Here is an 18,309-nt window from a genome sequence, read left to right on the forward strand (position 1 = left end):
GAGCCGATGTAGGGGAAAAGGGAAAGGGATGCTCTACCCACGTTCACTGCCACCTAAAACAAAAACACCACAAGCCTCCTATGGACACTTGCTGATATGCCTGAACAGGAGAGGACTCCCACCTGAACAAAACCCAGAAAAACACAAAGTGAATTGCTTAGCTACCAAGCTAACTGAACCAAAAGAACACATGGTTCTCAACTCTCTCTTAAACAAAATTGGCCCAACCAAAACATCCACTCAAACAAAAAAAATTGTCAATCTGAACTAAACTAACCCAAGTTAACTACTATCCCGGACGAGTCCCCACTTGTCACAAGCCGGCTCATAGCCTGTGACAAAAATGAGGGGACACGAACAACAGGTATAGGCCAATTCAAAAGTGTTCTTTATTATTAAACAAACTATTAACTTAAACTAAGAAATAGGAATGAGGTGTGGATGTATCATAATGTAAGGTGTATGTAAAGTGCATGGGTGCATGAATATGTGTGTGTGAACATGACTGAGTGAAAACTATGCAAAACTAAAAAGGAACAAACAAATCATGAGCATACCTGGAGGAGCAGAGAGAGAGAGAGAGAGAGGTGATTAGTAAGCAGTTTTATACCCTGAGCCCAGGTGGCTCCAATCACTAACGACCCTCCTCTGCCTGCAGGAGGAACCGCCCCCTGCACTGCAGAGGAGGAGCCGTGACAGTTGTGAGTAACTACTAACCAAAGCGAGCCCTAGAATATCAAGAAGAGAAAGGAACAGATGAGTGACAAGATAACATGACTATAGCTTACTACTGAGGTGTTTGTTGGTTGGTCCTTTGCCTTCTTGTCCTCTGAAATAAACAAAAGAGGATGTTGGTACTAATGAACTCTGATGTCAAACCTTTCATTTGTAGAAGCAACAACACTCCTGTATTTATAATATTCCGCAAATGACATTAGTCATAGACATTTTTTTTTTTTACATAATTAAAAAAAATACTTACTATGTTTTCTCAACATCTTCAATGTGACCAAGGTAACAGCTATCAACACCACCAACAGGCTCAGAGGAATGAACAGGACTTCCAGCAAACTGGAATATAAAATAAAATGGAATATATAGATAACCACATGCACGGTGGTAAATGCTTAAGCAAGAATAGTTAAGGAAGATGTTTCATTTTGTATACATTTTTCTTTATCTGAAAATGAAACAGACAGTTTTGGAATGTGGAGAACTACAGTTATTATTGTTAACCCAGACACTGGTCTCTGGTTTGATCAGCCTTGCTAGTCACAGGTGTCTCCACCAAGGTTATTATAGTTTTGTGTTTTGATATTAGTTTTTATTTCTATTGGTTTTAATATTTTTATTTGAAATTCAGTGTAGTTTCAGAATGTTTTACTATTTACTAGTTTTATTTAGTTTAAGGTTTATAAAAACATTCATATTTCGTTTTTATATTATTTAGTTTCATTGGTAGCTTTAGTGTTAGGCACAGAAAGTAGCCACAGCATGGGAGGTTAGGAGACATTTATGTGTTGTATAGTGTTTTTGGGGATGTCACTTCTTGCAGCTGTGGGACAGTAATGCACAAGGTGATGGGTCAGGTCGTAGGTTAGATTGGGTTTAAAGGTAGACTCAGTGAGATGACATAGATGCACAAAGTAAACAGTAGTAGTGTGTCAATAGTCGCAACAACCAGGAATGTTGAAGTGCGAGGCTAAACTTCGTTTAGTTTCTATTTACTATAATAACCTTATCCCCAACACCCTGACACCATCACCAACTATTTGGATGACTGTAGAAGTGAGGGAAATAGTGAATAATGAATACTGACCTCTGGTGCTTCTCATCTGTGTTCTCATTAGTTACAACATTGTCCCTGTCTGTAACAGAAGGGGTAACTGTGGGTGGAGAAGTGTTAGACTCAGCACTGGTTAGTGAGGTTTGGTGAGAGGTTGGAGCTTGTGTTGCTGTGAGAGGCAGAAAAGATAAAGTAGCTTCAATAAACTGACTGTTGTATCATTAAGATTGATATGAATAAAATCAGGTAATTGTGATGTTGATTGAAACTAATCACTATCATGCTTTCTTATCAAATGTGACATGCATTAAAATCCAATTCTTAGAATTTTCAGTATTCATTTCAAATATAAGTGGTCGATATGATGAAAAGTTTGATAAACAATGTTAATTTTCTTAATGATATTTAACATGAATGACCGGATAAAGTCAAGAGAATGTGTTGTCCAGAGATTTCCACTTTGTTTCAGAAAAGGTCTTTCAATGTTCTATAATCTCTAACAACACTGGATGAATAAAAAGGGAATCGAACTTGGTTATATGGGATTGCTCTGTCCTTACTTGTGGTGGTGCTCTGTGTTGTGGTTGGTTGATTGACAGTGATATGAACAGTTATCTGTAGGTCTCCCTTTTCACACCAGTACCAGCCAGTGTTCTCCATCATCAATCCACTCATAGTCACCGTTAAGACAAAACCGTTGGTGGTTTCTCTCTGCTCCTGCACTAACTTCACAACTGTTCCATCGAAAGCTTCAGAACTTCCCACAGCCACACAAGAGCCTCCCATCCTGCACCACCTCCTGCTGCCTCCATATGAACTATAGTAACAGAGCACGGTGACGCTCCCTCCTACAACTCCAGTCATCTCTTGTTGGTCCACATAGAGTTCTGGAGTACCTGAATTGGAGGAGTCTGACAAAGAATACACCAAAATATATATTGGCGACTACCTAGTCATCATTGATATTCATATAACACTGAGAAAGTGTAAGTTGAAACACTGGTTCAGTCAGTGATAGTATATACAATAGATGTAGACTAGAGCATACAGTGTGTTTGATGATGAAACAGCAACTTGTGATTCTATCAAACACACTGTCTGTCCTGACCCAGGAGGTGCACAGAGATGTAATGTACCAATATAATATCCTCTATGGATTTCATTTGGTGAACATATGAATGACTGCTTTGTAGAGGGAAAAGTAACACACTCATCAACAGGACTATTATGCAACATTACTGAGCACTATTCATCCTGTATTACTGGATATGAAAGCAGTGCATCTTACCTGGAGTAACAGATATCTGCAGTCTAGCCCTATCATCTCCCTCATTCTTAATCTCCACACTACACCAGTAATAATCAGAATCACTAGGACTAAGACTTGTCATGGTCACAGTGAAGATTCGCTGGTTGATGTCATCAGAGATTGAGTTGTTTCCACTGGTCTTAGGATGATCAGTGCGTACTACAGGAGAGCAACCTAACCAAAATGATCCCCTACACCAGTATTTCACATTGTTTCTATAGCTCTGACCATAGAGACATGGGATGGTGATGGAGCCTCCTTGCTTTACAGACACATGACTCACTGTGGACACACTCTGTGTATCTGTAGGCAAAACAACAGAAAACACATTTAAATACTTACATTTTATCCAGCTGCTCATAAGTCCCATCAGATGATCAACCAAACAATTTGACATAATTCTTGAAGTTGTGACTTTTGTAGAAAAATTTGGCAAACTGTGGTTGTAACACCATGTGTTTGTGACACCAGACAGTAGTTGATACATGTAAGTGCTGATGTTGTCACACCAACGTCCAGCCATGAGTACAGAGGCAACAATTAAAGTAGCTTTGACATGGAAATTATTACACCCCTAAAATATGGAGACAATCTCTGGTTTCAATAACATTTCTGTTTAATACATTTGTATATAGTAAAACATTTGACTGGATTGTTCTTGATATCTACTGTAGTACATTGAATCCCACAAAAATGTTTGTGCAAAATAAGTTACAAGCACATTTGTTAAAATTGATATTGATAGACACAGGAACTTTTGATTTTCTATTTGTTAATAATATGTTGGTTCTCTTTTACTTGAAGTCTTATTTAAATGTGTTTTGCAACAACTAGAAATGTAGAACTGTTGAAAAGTACTAGTGTTTCACAAGATAAATCATTAAAAACAGCACCCATCGATCACAAAATGTAACCTTCATTTAACTAGTCAAGTCAGTTAGGAACAGTGGGTAAACTGCCTTGTTCAGGGGAAAAACGGCAGATTTTTAACTTGTCAGCTCAGGGATTCAATCTAGCAACTCTTTCAGTTACTGGCCCAACGTTCTAACCACTAGGCTACCTGCCACCCTAATACTGCAATCCATAATGTGACTACAATGTCTGTGGGCAAAGTAGACAGAACATTACAAGTGTAATGACTTTCAGCATGTATTCAGTCTCAGTGTCTGACTTGGAGGAAGTGAGCCTAATAATATCAAACAATAAAATGTCTTCCCTCACTTACCTGAGAGTCCAGTGAGGAAGAAAAGGATGACCAGGACAAGGAGGAGATGTGGAGCCATGAGTGGATGAGAGATAACGTCTCTGGTAGTATTTATGTTTGTATGGGCAAACTGCTGTGTCAGGGACCAAGACACCCAGGCAACTGACTACTTCCTTATCCACATAGATATCACTTTTTTAACTCTTCCTGTTTTAAAGACATAATGCAACCAGTGCCCTGAGCAAGATCTCGTGTGTTCACTGATGTTTAACAGTTGAAAACCTGACCAAGGCTGAAATGGTCAAAATGTTATAAAAAGTCTGCTAATACATACAGAATGCTTGTTTATATGATGATTATTTGTAGTTTATTCCCCATTCTCTATACACAGATAATCTCATGTATTAACTCCTGAGTCCTGTGTTGGTCTGTTCCTGTCTGATAGTAATGAGCTATGAATGCAGCCTTCACTGGTGTTACTGCTAAGAAGAACCTGTCAGTATTGCTGATCCATATTCTCACAGATCTTTATAAATAGTGTATGTCATATCACTTGATTCAACCCATTACACCCTTGCTATAGCCATCGAATGAGTTACAATGGTACAGATATATGTAAAATGTCATTTTGCTAGTTGGTCATTCCTATATTGCGGTGCCTTTTCTGTCCTCAGGAAAAATCCCTTCTTATTTAGTGCAAAACAGTTAAAAGTGTGGATTCCAAAAGGCTTTAAATAGAAAGGCAGGTGTCCTTTACCTTAAAAGCACAAAAATGCATTTACATTTTTTTTCTTCTGTGGAAGTAGAAGTTTTTACTATGTCCCAGAGTGTCATTAATCAAGCCATAAAATTCATTATTTCATAGTCCTAGTTAAATTCTCTCATCAATAACGTTTTTTCATGATTATTGTATTTAATCTTATTTAAGGTTTTCTGTATTACTGATAGCAAATCAAATCAAGCTATATTTAAATAGAACATTTTAGACATGAATGCAATTGTCACATGGAATGACGCTGGAGAGACGAAGCAGGTACGGGGAGTAAAACATTTAATGAATAACGGACATGGCACAAGACAGGAACAGCGTCAACAAACTAGTAATACAAACAAATGACAATCAATGCAGCAGCAGGGAACAGAGCAGGGCAACTGACAAATATAGGGGAGGAAATAAACAGATGATGAATGAGTCCAATAACGCTGATGCGAGTGACGAGGGAAGGCAGGTGTGTGTAATGGATAGCAGGAGTGCGTGATGCAGGGCAGCCTGGCGCCCTCAAGCTCCAGGGGGGGAAGAGCGGGAGCAGACATGACTGTACCCCCCCACCCCCCTTGGGGCTCCACCCGGCATCCCACCTGGGCAATCCGGCCGGGACATGGGCGCTGGGCAAGCCGGTTGGGGGGTGGAGGCCCAATGAACCGGTAGGAGCGTGAGAGCCTGGCGAGCCGGCTGAGGCATGGGAGCCTGATGATCCCGCTGCAGAGTGGGAGCCCGATGATCTGGTGGAGAGTGACGTGGGATGGGGAGCCGCCGAGCCAACCGAGGCAAGGAAACCTCTCGAGCAGGCCAGGGCGTAGAAGCCCGACTGGCTGGCTTAAGCACCCTCGGTTCCATCGGCGGCGGAATCCACCCCGATGTCACCAACAAAACAAAAAACTAACAAAAAACACTCCTGGACCAGCTGGGCGAACAATAACTGTGACATGACTCCCGCCAAAGTCGGCTCCTCTCCTTATTCGGGCGACGCTCGGCGGTCGACGTCACCGGTCTTCTAGCCATCGCCGCTCCACCTTTCATTTTCCTTTTGTTTTGTCTTGTTTTTCCGCACACCTGTTTTACATCCCCTCATCACTCTACGTGTATATTATCCTCTGTTCCCCCCATGTCTGTGTGTGTAGTTGTTCAATCTGTGTCATGTGTGACGCTTCATGCTGGTTTTTCCATTGGCACTGATGAGTATGATAAGCAGATCCCATACAGTCACTGGTCTTTCTCCACACGAGGTTCAGACTGGCCGTCCCATGAGGATGACAAATACACCTTTTCCCCAGAACAGGTTGACCCTGCAAGGAATGGAGGAAGACATGGTTGAGTATTGTGTCACCCTTAATGGTGTTCTTAAGACTCTTTTCCCCTGGGTGAAGGCGTCTTTGCCAAATCTAGCAGGTGGAGCTGAATACTGTTGATGCCAGGGGATTTTGTGGAGGTGAAAGATTTCAGGAGAAAGAGTTGGAAGGACCCCTGTTGGAGAGGCGTACAGGCCTAGTTCTTCTGACCACCCCCACTGCGGTGAAGGTTGCTGAGAGAGATACCTAGATCCACGTGTCGCACTGCATACGAGTTCCTGATCCAGAAAAAGATGGAAGATTGTCCGCTGTGGGAAACCTGACAGAAGGTGAGATAAGTCCCAAGCCAAAGGGGCCAACGCAGGCCCAGAGTAGGGGCCCAGAAGCAGATGGTCATTGTCGAAAGAGAACCCTGTTGGGCCCTCACAACCATGAATTTGTTCTTATCTAGAGCAGTAATGGTTGCTAATCTGACATCCAGAGAAAAAGACTGTTGTGTGTGTGGGTTGGGGCCAGATTAAGTAGGAGCAGGTTTACCTCTTGTGGGAGTTCCCATAGGGGTACAGTTGACTATGCATATGAGTGTACCATTTGTAGTAAAGATGCTACGTAACCCTGATCCCATGGTGATTTTTGCATTATTCAAACACACAGGTCCACCATATTTTGCTAGGCCAGAAAATACTTTACACCCACCCATTTCAGTAGCAGGAGTGATGACAGCTCCTGGGTGTATTAGACGAGAAGGAGGTAATCATTTGGGTGAACTAGAATGTAATTGTACAATGCATTACAATGAATCCAATGCGTGTAAGCTAACTGTTAACAATGCCGACATGGGGAACCTGGTAATGTTACTTATGGTATTTCAGTCTATAGTGTTATTATCCCTTTAAGAGGAGCTCCGAATGGAACCTATTGGCTGTTTGGTAAGATGGCTTACTATAGCCTTCCCTTGAACTAGGGAAGTACTTGTATTGTTGGGTTTGTGGTGACAGCTATGAGAACCGTTCCAAATAATGAGAGGGATCTGAAGGCTCTGTTTAGAGACTATAACCCTCCTGGCATGAGTACTTTGTACTTTTGTCTGAGATCACTCTTCTAATGTGACTGATCTTGCCAAATACATTGCCACTGTTGCTAAGAATAATTCCCCAAAACCAGAGTGGGTGCATGCAACTTGGTTGGAATCCCTGATTGGAAGTTGGGGATCCCAAATTGTCCAATGGGCTGCAGTGAGTTTTTTTTGCTTATTTTGCCTAATGGTGTTATTAACATGCTGTAAGGCTGTCTGTGCCTCTCGTTAATAAGATCTCAGCAGCTGTCATGTTTTATGCTACTCAAGAGGATGGTGAGACTGATGAGCTGCCTACTCTGGATGAGCTTCCATTTCCCCTGTAGAGAAGGATGAGCAGTGATGATTGAAGGTTGTTTTCCTTTAAAAAGTTGTCATCTAAACCAATAATATGTTTCTCTTACTTGGAACACTGAGCTGATAAGTCAGCACCAACTTTTTGAAGGTCTTAGCAGATTTGTTAAACAACAGCTTTTATGTTTTGACTAAGTAGATGTCCAAGGGACAGTGCAATGCAACTCAATTGTGGTAAGAGCTAAGGAAACAATGGTTAAACATTGAGAGATTTATCCACCTCTGAATCTACAGATCCCTTGCGTGTGTGTTTTTGATAGACTCACTCCCGTTGATTCTAACCTTTGATTGTAGATTTCAGCTTTATTATGATGATTATGAATGAAATTAGATTCACTGTCGTTAATAGAATCATAACCTTTTTTATGATTTATTATGATGATAGTATTACCATGAATGATATTCTGTAATGAAGAATGTTTGTAACTGTATGAAGCGAAAGTACGTATAGTCTATGAGATATGCTGCTGTCACAAATGGATAGGCTACTAGAATACCATTTTCAAATGATGTTTTTCTAAAAATTGTATCTGAAAATGAAATCAATATATTTTATATAATTTGTTTGGATTAGTAATTGAGAGATGTATCTGAGAGCGGGCTGACCTATGGTGGTTGTCATCTATGTCCCCTTTAGCTCCCAGGGTTGTGTTGTACATTTACATTTACATTTAAGTCATTTAGCAGACGCTCTTATCCAGAGCGACTTACAAATTGGTGCATTCACCTTATGACATCCAGTGGAACAGCCACTTTACATGTGCATCTAAATCTTTTAAGGGGGGAGGGGGGGGGTCAGAAGGATTACTTTATCCTATCCTAGGTATTCCTTAAAGAGGTGGGGTTTCAGGTGTCTCCGGAAGGTGGTGATTGACTCCGCTGTCCTGGCGTCGTGAGGGAGTTTGTTCCACCATTGGGGTGCCAGAGCAGCGAACAGTTTTGACTGGGCTGAGCGGGAACTGTACTTCCTCAGTGGTAGGGAGGCGAGCAGGCCAGAGGTGGATCAGAGCCTGAAGGTACTGAGGTGCCGTTCCCCTCACAGCTCCGTAGGCAAGCACCATGGTCTTGTAGCGGATGCGAGCTTCAACTGGAAGCCAGTGGAGAGAGCGGAGGAGCGGGGTGACGTGAGAGAACTTGGGAAGGTTGAACACCAGACGGGCTGCAGCGTTCTGGATGAGTTGTAGGGGTTTAATGGCACAGGCAGGGAGCCCAGCCAACAGCGAGTTGCAGTAATCCAGACGGGAGATGACAAGTGCCTGGATTAGGACCTGCGCCGCTTCCTGTGTGAGGCAGGGTCGTACTCTGCGGATGTTGTAGAGCATGAACCTACAGGAACGGGCCACCGCCTTGATGTTAGTTGAGAACGACAGGGTGTTGTCCAGGATCACGCCAAGGTTCTTAGCGCTCTGGGAGGAGGACACAATGGAGTTGTCAACCGTGATGGCGAGATCATGGAACGGGCAGTCCTTCCCCGGGAGGAAGAGCAGCTCCGTCTTGCCGAGGTTCAGCTTGAGGTGGTGATCCGTCATCCACACTGATATGTCTGCCAGACATGCAGAGATGCGATTCGCCACCTGGTTATCAGAAGGGGGAAAGGAGAAGATTAATTGTGTGTCGTCTGCATAGCAATGATAGGAGAGACCATGTGAGGTTATGACAGAGCCAAGTGACTTGGTGTATAGCGAGAATAGGAGAGGGCCTAGAACAGAGCCCTGGGGGACACCAGTGGTGAGAGCACGTGGTGAGGAGACAGATTCTCGCCACGCCACCTGGTAGGAGCGACCTGTCAGGTAGGACGCAATCCAAGTGTGGGCCGCGCCGGAGATGCCCAACTCGGAGAGGGTGGAGAGGAGGATCTGATGGTTCACAGTATCAAAGGCAGCCGATAGGTCTAGAAGGATAAGAGCAGAGCAGAGAGAGTTAGCTTTAGCAGTGCGGAGCGCCTCCGTGACACAGAGAAGAGCAGTCTCAGTTGAATGACTCGTCTTGAAACCTGACTGATTTGGATCAAGAAGGTCATTCTGAGAGAGATAGCAGGAGAGCTGGCCAAGGACGGCACGTTCAAGAGTTTTGGAGAGAAAAGAAAGAAGGGATACTGGTCTGTAGTTGTTGACATCGGAGGGATCGAGTGTAGGTTTTTTCAGAAGGGGTGCAACTCTCGCTCTCTTGAAGACGGAAGGGACGTAGCCAGCAGTCAAGGATGAGTTGATGAGCGAGGTGAGGTAAGGGAGAAGGTCTCCGGAAATGGTCTGGAGAAGAGAGGAGGGGATAGGGTCAAGCGGGCAGGTTGTTGGGCGGCCGGCCGTCACAAGATGCGAGATTTCATCTGGAGAGAGAGGGGAGAAAGAGGTCAGAGCACAGGGTAGGGCAGTGTGCGCAGAACCAGCGGTGTCGTTTGACTTAGCAAACGAGGATCGGATGTCGTCGACCTTCTTTTCAAAATGGTTGACGAAGTCATCTGCAGAGAGGGAGGGGGGGGGGAGGAGGATTCAGGAGGGAGGAGAAGGTGGCAAAGAGCTTCCTAGGGTTAGAGGCAGATGCTTGGAATTTAGAGTGGTAGAAAGTGGCTTTAGCAGCAGAGACAGAAGAGGAAAATGTAGAGAGGAGGGAGTGAAAGGATGCCAGGTCCGCAGGGAGGCGAGTTTTCCTCCATTTCCGCTCGGCTGCCCGGAGCCCTGTTCTGTGAGCTCGCAATGAGCCGTCGAGCCACGGAGCAGGAGGGGAGGACCGAGCCGGCCTGGAGGATAGGGGACATAGAGAGTCAAAGGATGCAGAAAGGGAGGAGAGGAGGGTTGAGGAGGCAGAATCAGGAGATAGGTTGGAGAAGGTTTGAGCAGAGGGAAGAGATGATAGGATGGAAGAGGAGAGAGTAGCGGGGGAGAGAGAGCGAAGGTTGGGACGGCGCGATACCATCCGAGTAGGGGCAGTGTGGGAAGTGTTGGATGAGAGCGAGAGGGAAAAGGATACAAGGTAGTGGTCGGAGACTAGGAGGTTAGTTGCAATGAGGTTAGTGGAAGAACAGCATCTAGGAAAGATGAGGTCAAGCGTATTGCATGCCTTGTGAGTAAGGGGGGAAGGTGAGAGGGTGAGGTCAAAAGAGGAGAGGAGTGGAAAGAAGGAGGCAGAGAGGAATGAGTCAAAGGTAGACGTGGGGAGGTTAAAGTCACCCAGAACTGTGAGAGGTGAGCCGTCGTCAGGAAAGGAGCTTATCAAGGCATCAAGCTCATTGATGAACTCTCCAAGGGAACCTGGAGGGCGATAAATGATAAGGATGTTAAGCTTGAAAGGGCTGGTAACTGTGACAGCATGGAATTCAAAGGAGGCGATAGACAGATGGGTAAGGGGAGAAAGGGAGAATGACCACTTGGGAGAGATGAGGATCCCGGTGCCACCACCTCGCTGACCAGAAGCTCTCGGGGTGTGCGAGAACACGTGGGCAGACGAGGAGAGAGCAGTAGGAGTAGCAGTGTTATCTGTGGTGATCCATGTTTCCGTCAGTGCCAAGAAGTCGAGGGACTGGAGGGAAGCATAGGCTGAGATGAACTCTGCCTTGTTGGCCGCAGATCGGCAGTTCCAGAGGCTGCCGGAGACCTGGAACTCCACGTGGGTCGTGCGCGCTGGGACCACCAGGCTAGGGTGGCCGCGGCCACGCGGTGTGAAGCGTTTGTATGGTCTGTGCAGAGAGGAGAGAACAGGGATAGACAGACACATAGTTGACAGGCTAAAGAAGAGGCTACGCTAATGCAAAGGAGATTGGAATGACAAGTGGACTACACGTCTCGAATGTTCAGAAAGTTAAGCTTACGTTGCAAAAATCTTATTGACTAAAATGATTAAAATGATACAGTACTGCTGAAGTAGGCTAGCTAGCAGTGGCTGCATTGTTGACTTTGTTTGAAAGTGTAGCTGGCTAGGTAACCTCGATAGCTGGCTAGGTAACCACGATAACTGGCTAGATAATTACTCTAAACTACACAATTATCTTAGATACAAGGACAGCAAAGACAACTATGTAGCTAGCTAACACTACACTAATCAAATCGTTCCGTTGTAATGTAATAGTTTCTACAGTGCTGCTATTCGGTAGAAGTTGGCTAGCTAGCAGTGTTGACTAGGTAGGAGAACGGCAGCGCGGCGGACGAAAATAGCTGGCTAGCTAACCGATAATTACTCTAAACTACACAATTATCTTAGATACAGAGACAGCAAAGACAACTATGTAGCTAGCTAACACTACACTAATCAAGTCGTTCCGTTGTTCCGTTGAATGTAATAGTTTCTACAGTGCTGCTATTCGGTGGCTTGCTGGCTAGCTGGCTAGCTAGCAGTGTTGACTACGTTACGTTACGTTAGAAGGACGAAAATAGCTGGCTAGCTAACCTAGATAATTACTCTAAACTACACAATTATCTATGATACAAAGACGGCTATGTAGCTAGCTAAGATCTGCTTACACTTAGCTAGCTAAGTGTTGTGTTCAAGAATAGAAGGGTTGACTGCAGGCTGAGAAGTTGGAGTGGCAGAGGGTTGCTGAGTGGTTGGAGCAGTAGCGGATTTAGGTACAGACGACATGGGCAGTCTCCCAGGGCGGCATCTTGCCGGGGGCGGCACGGGGCGCCCGCACAAAAGAATTCGGAATGGTGACAATTACGCAATCGTTTTTTTATTGCTCATTTACACGTCACGTCAATGATATCATGTCACCATGTGGGACTGTGTGTCAATTAACCTTGTCGAAGTCATTCACACTACAAAATGCTACCAAATGAACCACAATTCATTCATAATATGTGAATACATAGTTTCACAGACATACTGCAGGATCGTTAAGAATGATATAAAATCAGTCTGCACACCACCAAGGTGAATTGGTTTAGTCTTGACTCTTGGTTGACAGTGTTGGGGGATGGGTAATGTATTGATGCTCGAGTGCCAAATCAACACAATTGTTTCTAGTTGTCTTTGTTACATCATTTTGAAGAAGGGGATGTTTGCCCAGGGTGCCATACAAGCTAGAACCGCCACTGGGTTGGAGCAACATTATATAGCTGGTATACCAGAAAGACAGCATGAACCGTAGTGTATGAAAAATAAGCCGTCATAGATTAGATCATCATCGTCATTAGTAACATGTTTCAATTACAAAAACATTATTTCAGCAAAGAAAGCCCCTTCAAATCAAGCTGTATAGTAAGACTCAATTTGAACATCTGATTGGTACACATGAAACCCAAACAAGATGATACCTACTTTTGTGTTTACTTTTGGTACTTTGTGCTGTGATTGGTTGTTTGACATTATAAACTGGGTATTTAGAGTCCTGAATGCTGATTGGCTGAAAGCCATGATATATCAGAGCGCGCATACCACGAGTATGACAAATAATTTATTGTTAATTCCCTAATGACGTTGGAAACCAGTTTATATTAGCAATAAGGCACCTCCGGGGCTTGTGGTATATGTCTAATATACCACGGCTAAGGGCAGTAACCAGGCACTCCACGTTGCGCATAAAACAGCCCATAGCCATGGTATACTGACTATATACCACACCCCCTTGTCCCTTATTGCTTTAGTAATGTGAACAGTCATCTGTAGGTCTACCACTGCACACCAGTACCAGCCAGTGTTTTCCATCTTCAGTCCACTTATGGTCACCATCAAAACTGATTATGTGTAATTCTCTTCCTGCTGTTGTTTGGGTCCTAATGCCCCCCTGTCACGGCAGTCTAAGTCGTCCTCCTCCTCAGACGAGGAGAGGTGAGAAGGATCTGAGGACCAATGTGCAGCGTGGTAATTTTCCATGATTTAATTAACACAAAACACTATACAAAATGACAAAACAAACTAACCGTCACAGTCCTAGCTGGAGCAGACAAAACACAAAGACAGGAAACAACCACCCACAATCCCCAACACAAAACAAGCCACCTATATATGATTCTCAATCAGGGACAACGATTGACAGCTGCCTCTGATTGAGAACTATATTAGGCTGGACACAGAAACAGACGAACTAGACACACAACATAGAATTCCCACCCAGCTCACGTCCTGACCAACACTAAACAAGCAAAACACATAAGAACTCTGGTCAGGACGTTACATACGCCATGACCTTAGAGATACTTTTTTATGTCTCTCTTTGGGTTTGGTGAGGGCGTGAGTTTGGGTGGGCATTCTATGTCTTGGTTCTATGTGGTCTATTTCTATGTGTTAGGCGGGTATGGTTCTCAATCAGAGTTAGCTGTCTATCGTTGTGTCTGATTGAGAACCATACTTAGGCTGCCCTTTTCCGTCTTTCTGTGTGGGATCTTGTTCTTTGTTTGTGTGCCGCTAGGTTGCACGGCGTAGCTGTTCGGTCGCCGTATTCTTTATTGTTTTGTTGTGTCGTAGTTTCACTTCGTGATTAAAATTATGTGGAACTCAAAGAACGCTGCACCTTGGTCTCATTCTTCCCAGGACGATCGTTACACCCCCCCAACTGCAGATAGCAACACTTGCATTTAATGGGCTAGTTTTGACACAAGGGTCTTATTCTATATTTATATAAAGGAAAACATTCAGGTTTATTCTGTTTAGTTATTTGATATTCTTTATTGAAAAAAAAGAGTTAAGTGTCAACATGGGCACAGTTTATTATAAGTACAAGACTTTTAGTCTATAACATATGCAGATTAACAAGATAGATAGAACAATAAAGTAATGAGGACAAAGGGTTGGGGCAGGAGGTGAGAAATAAAATAATTTTATATGTTACTCAATCTGGAGACTTTTGTTCTGATGCCCTAGTACACTGAGATCCTCCAGTATTTTCCCCAACATCTCGTCTGGTACTTTGTATTGTAAAACTGTTAAACGTTAACACGGTTCCATTCCTTCAGCAGCCTGCTGACCCTGAGCAGGACATTACCTACAGCACTGTGAGTCACATCAGAGGAACAGCACAACAGGTTAAACCAAACCCCTTTGACCAAACCCCCCTTCAACCCAACCTAAACCCTCTGCAAACCAACTTAACCCACCTCAAACTCAACCCAGCCCACTCCAACCCAACTCAAAGTGAAAGTAAACATTGTCTGTCTCTCTCTAAGTTCATGTGATCATGTTGCTCTCTCTCCTCCATCACACAGGACCTAAACCCTGAGAGACATGGTGACTTATACAGCAATGTGATTCATATGCAGCACTGGACAGCACAAAGGGTAAACATTAAACTAAATAAACACATAAGCACAGCTAGTCTTATAGAAAATGTTTTCTGTCTTGAAAAGCAGAACTTGAATTGGCAGCTCTGATGTGTTGTAGAATGTACAATGGATTCAAAATGGATATCAGAGTTTTCTGAATAACTCCCTGTGTTACTGTCTACCAGCAGGACCCATTTCCGGATGATGCAGTGACATACAGCACCGTGGTCACCAAGAACAAGACCCAACCAAATGTAGGCCTACATAAAAAGTTGCTCTACTGTGTTGATGATATGACTACCTATTAATGTGTGTGTGTTTCTTTTCCTCTTTTCTTACTGGCAGCAGAACCAGTTTGTGGTCTACAGCACAGTGGCCCAACACCAGAGATACAGTAGGTCGCAATGTTGAAGTACGAGGCTAAACTTCTCTGTTTGTTGACACATGCAACATTTTAGCAGGGGTCCTTTTTTAGGATATATTTGCATATCTGGTTATTTATTTTTGAACCACTAACATCTTAGTTTTCATAATTTCAATGCAGAAGTGTATTTACTTAGAAGTGTCATCCACAGACCTTGCGCAGGCAAGAACTACTTTATTTATCTATAGAAAACATGACTTTTACCAATCCAATTGTCAGGCCTCTATATTTTTTACATTGAGTTTAACATTAGTGGTGATCTTTTAGGGGTGTTTTTGTACACTTACTGTCATACCCTGATCTGTTTCACCTGTCCTTGTGCTTGTCTCCACCCCCTCCAGGTGTCGCCCATCTTCCCTACTTATCCTCTTGGTATTTATACCTGTGTTTTCTGTCTGTCTGTGCCAGTTCGTCTTGTTTGTCAAGCTTACCAGCGTTTGTCCTGTCAGCGCCTGTCTTTGTACAGTCGCTCTTTTTATCGTCCTCCTGGTTTTGGAATCTTGCCTGTCCTGACCCTGTACCCGCCCGTCTGACCACTGTCCCTGAGCCTGCCTGCCGTCCTGTACCTTTGCTCCACCTCTGGATTATCGACCCCTGCCTTGACCTGTCGTTTTCCTGCCCCTGTTACGATAAACATTGTTACTTTACACAGTCTGCACTTGGGTCTTACCTTGATACCTGATACTTACATCTGGGCTCCAGATGTTGTTGACTGAAGCCAGAATCTCCAGTCATAACTGCAGAGACGTCTTGGGTTGCTGGAATTTGCATTGCTGGAAAGGTTTTAAGAAATTAACACTACTTTCAGCATTTCTGTGACTAGCTTCTAAAATAGTAAGTAAAGCATGGATTAAAGTGTGGTTTGTTGTAAATAGTCACTCAGTTATTACTTATGGTGTTGGGATTCTGTTTTGTGGTTCGTTGACTGACAGTCATACGGACAGTTATCAGTAGATCTCTCAATGCACACTAGTACCAGCATGTGTTCATTTTTAGTCCACTCATAGTCACTGTTACGACTATTTTACCATTGGCATCAATGATCCGCTTTAGTTCTACTGATGCTTCATCTAAATTCCCAATTACTACTCTCCACACGACTCACCCAGCATGCACTTATAACTCCAGAATTACCATAACAATTGACAGTGAGACTCCCTCCTACAATTCCAGTCACCTGTTGTTGGTCAACATAGAGGCCTGGAATAACTGGACTCTCAGAGACAAAAATACAGGTTATGTGTGAGAAACTATATGACATGGACACCATAACTATTCAATCAAACATTTCTTCAAATTGAAATGACATTTATTGATAAAGTCCTTTTTACATCAGATGTTAGGAAGTGCTTATACAGAACCCAGCCTAAAACCCTAAACAGCAATCACCGCAGATGTAGAAGCACGCTGGCTAGGAAAAACTCCCTAGAAAGGCAGGGACCTAGGATGTGTAGGTTGTCATCGTTTTGTTTTATGGTTCTCGCTTTCCTTTTAGCCCCATTTTGATTACATTTCTCCTTAGAAAATAAAGGATGTTGCCTTTTTGGACGTTTTGTCTCGGTCAAGGTTTCCCTCTCTCCAATCAAATGTCCAGTAGCACTGTGTTTTAAACAGATTGTTATGATATCCCTCAGAGGGACTCGTAGGTCAATGCGGCCTCTTTATCACTCTGTAATTTAAGATAGTCCTAGAGAGGAACCAGGCTCTGAGGAATGGCCTGTGCTCTTCTGGCTGTACCGGGTGGAGATTATAAGAGTACATGACCATTAAGGCCAGATCGTTCTTCAAGATGTTAAAACATTCATATATGACCAGCGTGGTCAAATAATCACAGTGGTTGTAGAGGGTGCAATAGGTCAGCACCTCAGGAGTAAATGTCAGGTGTTTTTTCTTAGCCGAGCATTCATAGGTCGAGACGGCAGTAGAGAAGGAGAGCGAGAGGGAGGGAGATGGATAGAGAGGGTTGAAAACAGAAGGTCCGGTACAAGGTAGCACATCTGGTGAACAGGTCAGGTTTCTATAGCCACAGGTAAAACAGCAAAAACTAGATCAGCACCACGATCAGGTGGACTGGGGATGAGGACAGCCAGGAGTCATCAGGTCAGGTAGACCCGAGGCATGGTCCTATGTCTCAGGTCCTCCAGGAGGGGAGAGAGAAAGAGATAAATGCTAGAATTAGAGAGAGCATACTTAAGTTCACACAGGATAGAATAGGAGAATTTCACCAGATAGGACAGACTGACCCTAGCCCCCGGGCACATAGATTATTCCAGCATAGATACTGGAGGTTGAGACAGGGTGGGTCAGGGGACACTGTTGCCCTGTCCCACGATACACCCAGACAGGGCCAACCAGGCAGGATATAACCCCACCCACTTTGCCAAAGCACAGCCCCCACACCACTAGAGGGTATCAACAGACCACAAACTTACTACCCTGAGACAAGGCAGAGTATAGCCCACGAACGATATCCTCCACCACACTAGCCCGAGGGGAGCGCAAAACCGAAGATCGCAAAAAAGGAGGATCACGTCATTCACTCAACCCACTCAAGTTGAGTAATCGTTTCTGTGAAGTGTTGACAGTGTGGGGTAATGGGAAAAGTAGCATATTCATCACATTATATAGGACTGTTCATGTAACATTACTTCATCCTATTCATTCTGCTTCACTGATCAGAGATGCTAGCAGTATATAGATCGTATACACTCTTACGTTGTCATCCACTCCTCCTTTGATACCAAGGTCACACCAGTAATATCCAGTGTCCCCTGGATCCAGGTCACTGTCAAGATTTGCTGGAAACTGGGTGGATTATTGACTGAAGCGCGCCAGCTAAACTGAGTTTTTATGGATATAAAGAAGGACATAATCGAACAAAAGGACCTGGGACCCTA

General features: G+C 43.8%; 1 protein-coding gene across 1 annotated transcript in view; it reads right to left on the bottom strand.

The window, feature by feature from the left end:
• LOC129835933 (uncharacterized) overlaps positions 1 to 18,309 on the bottom strand; it is a 39,041-nt gene that overhangs the window by 14,396 nt on the left and 6,336 nt on the right. The window contains exons 3-8 of the mRNA XM_055901631.1: positions 5,659 to 5,802; positions 3,379 to 3,398; positions 2,347 to 2,697; positions 1,820 to 1,955; positions 983 to 1,071; positions 789 to 829 (exon numbers count right to left, since the gene is read on the bottom strand). Coding sequence (XP_055757606.1) covers positions 789 to 829; positions 983 to 1,071; positions 1,820 to 1,955; positions 2,347 to 2,697; positions 3,379 to 3,398; positions 5,659 to 5,802 — 781 coding nt within the window. The remainder of the gene's footprint in view (positions 1 to 788; positions 830 to 982; positions 1,072 to 1,819; positions 1,956 to 2,346; positions 2,698 to 3,378; positions 3,399 to 5,658; positions 5,803 to 18,309) is intronic.

Source organism: Salvelinus fontinalis, chromosome 37, assembly GCF_029448725.1.
Source record: "Salvelinus fontinalis isolate EN_2023a chromosome 37, ASM2944872v1, whole genome shotgun sequence".
In the NCBI taxonomy this organism is placed as follows: Eukaryota; Metazoa; Chordata; class Actinopteri; order Salmoniformes; family Salmonidae; genus Salvelinus; species Salvelinus fontinalis.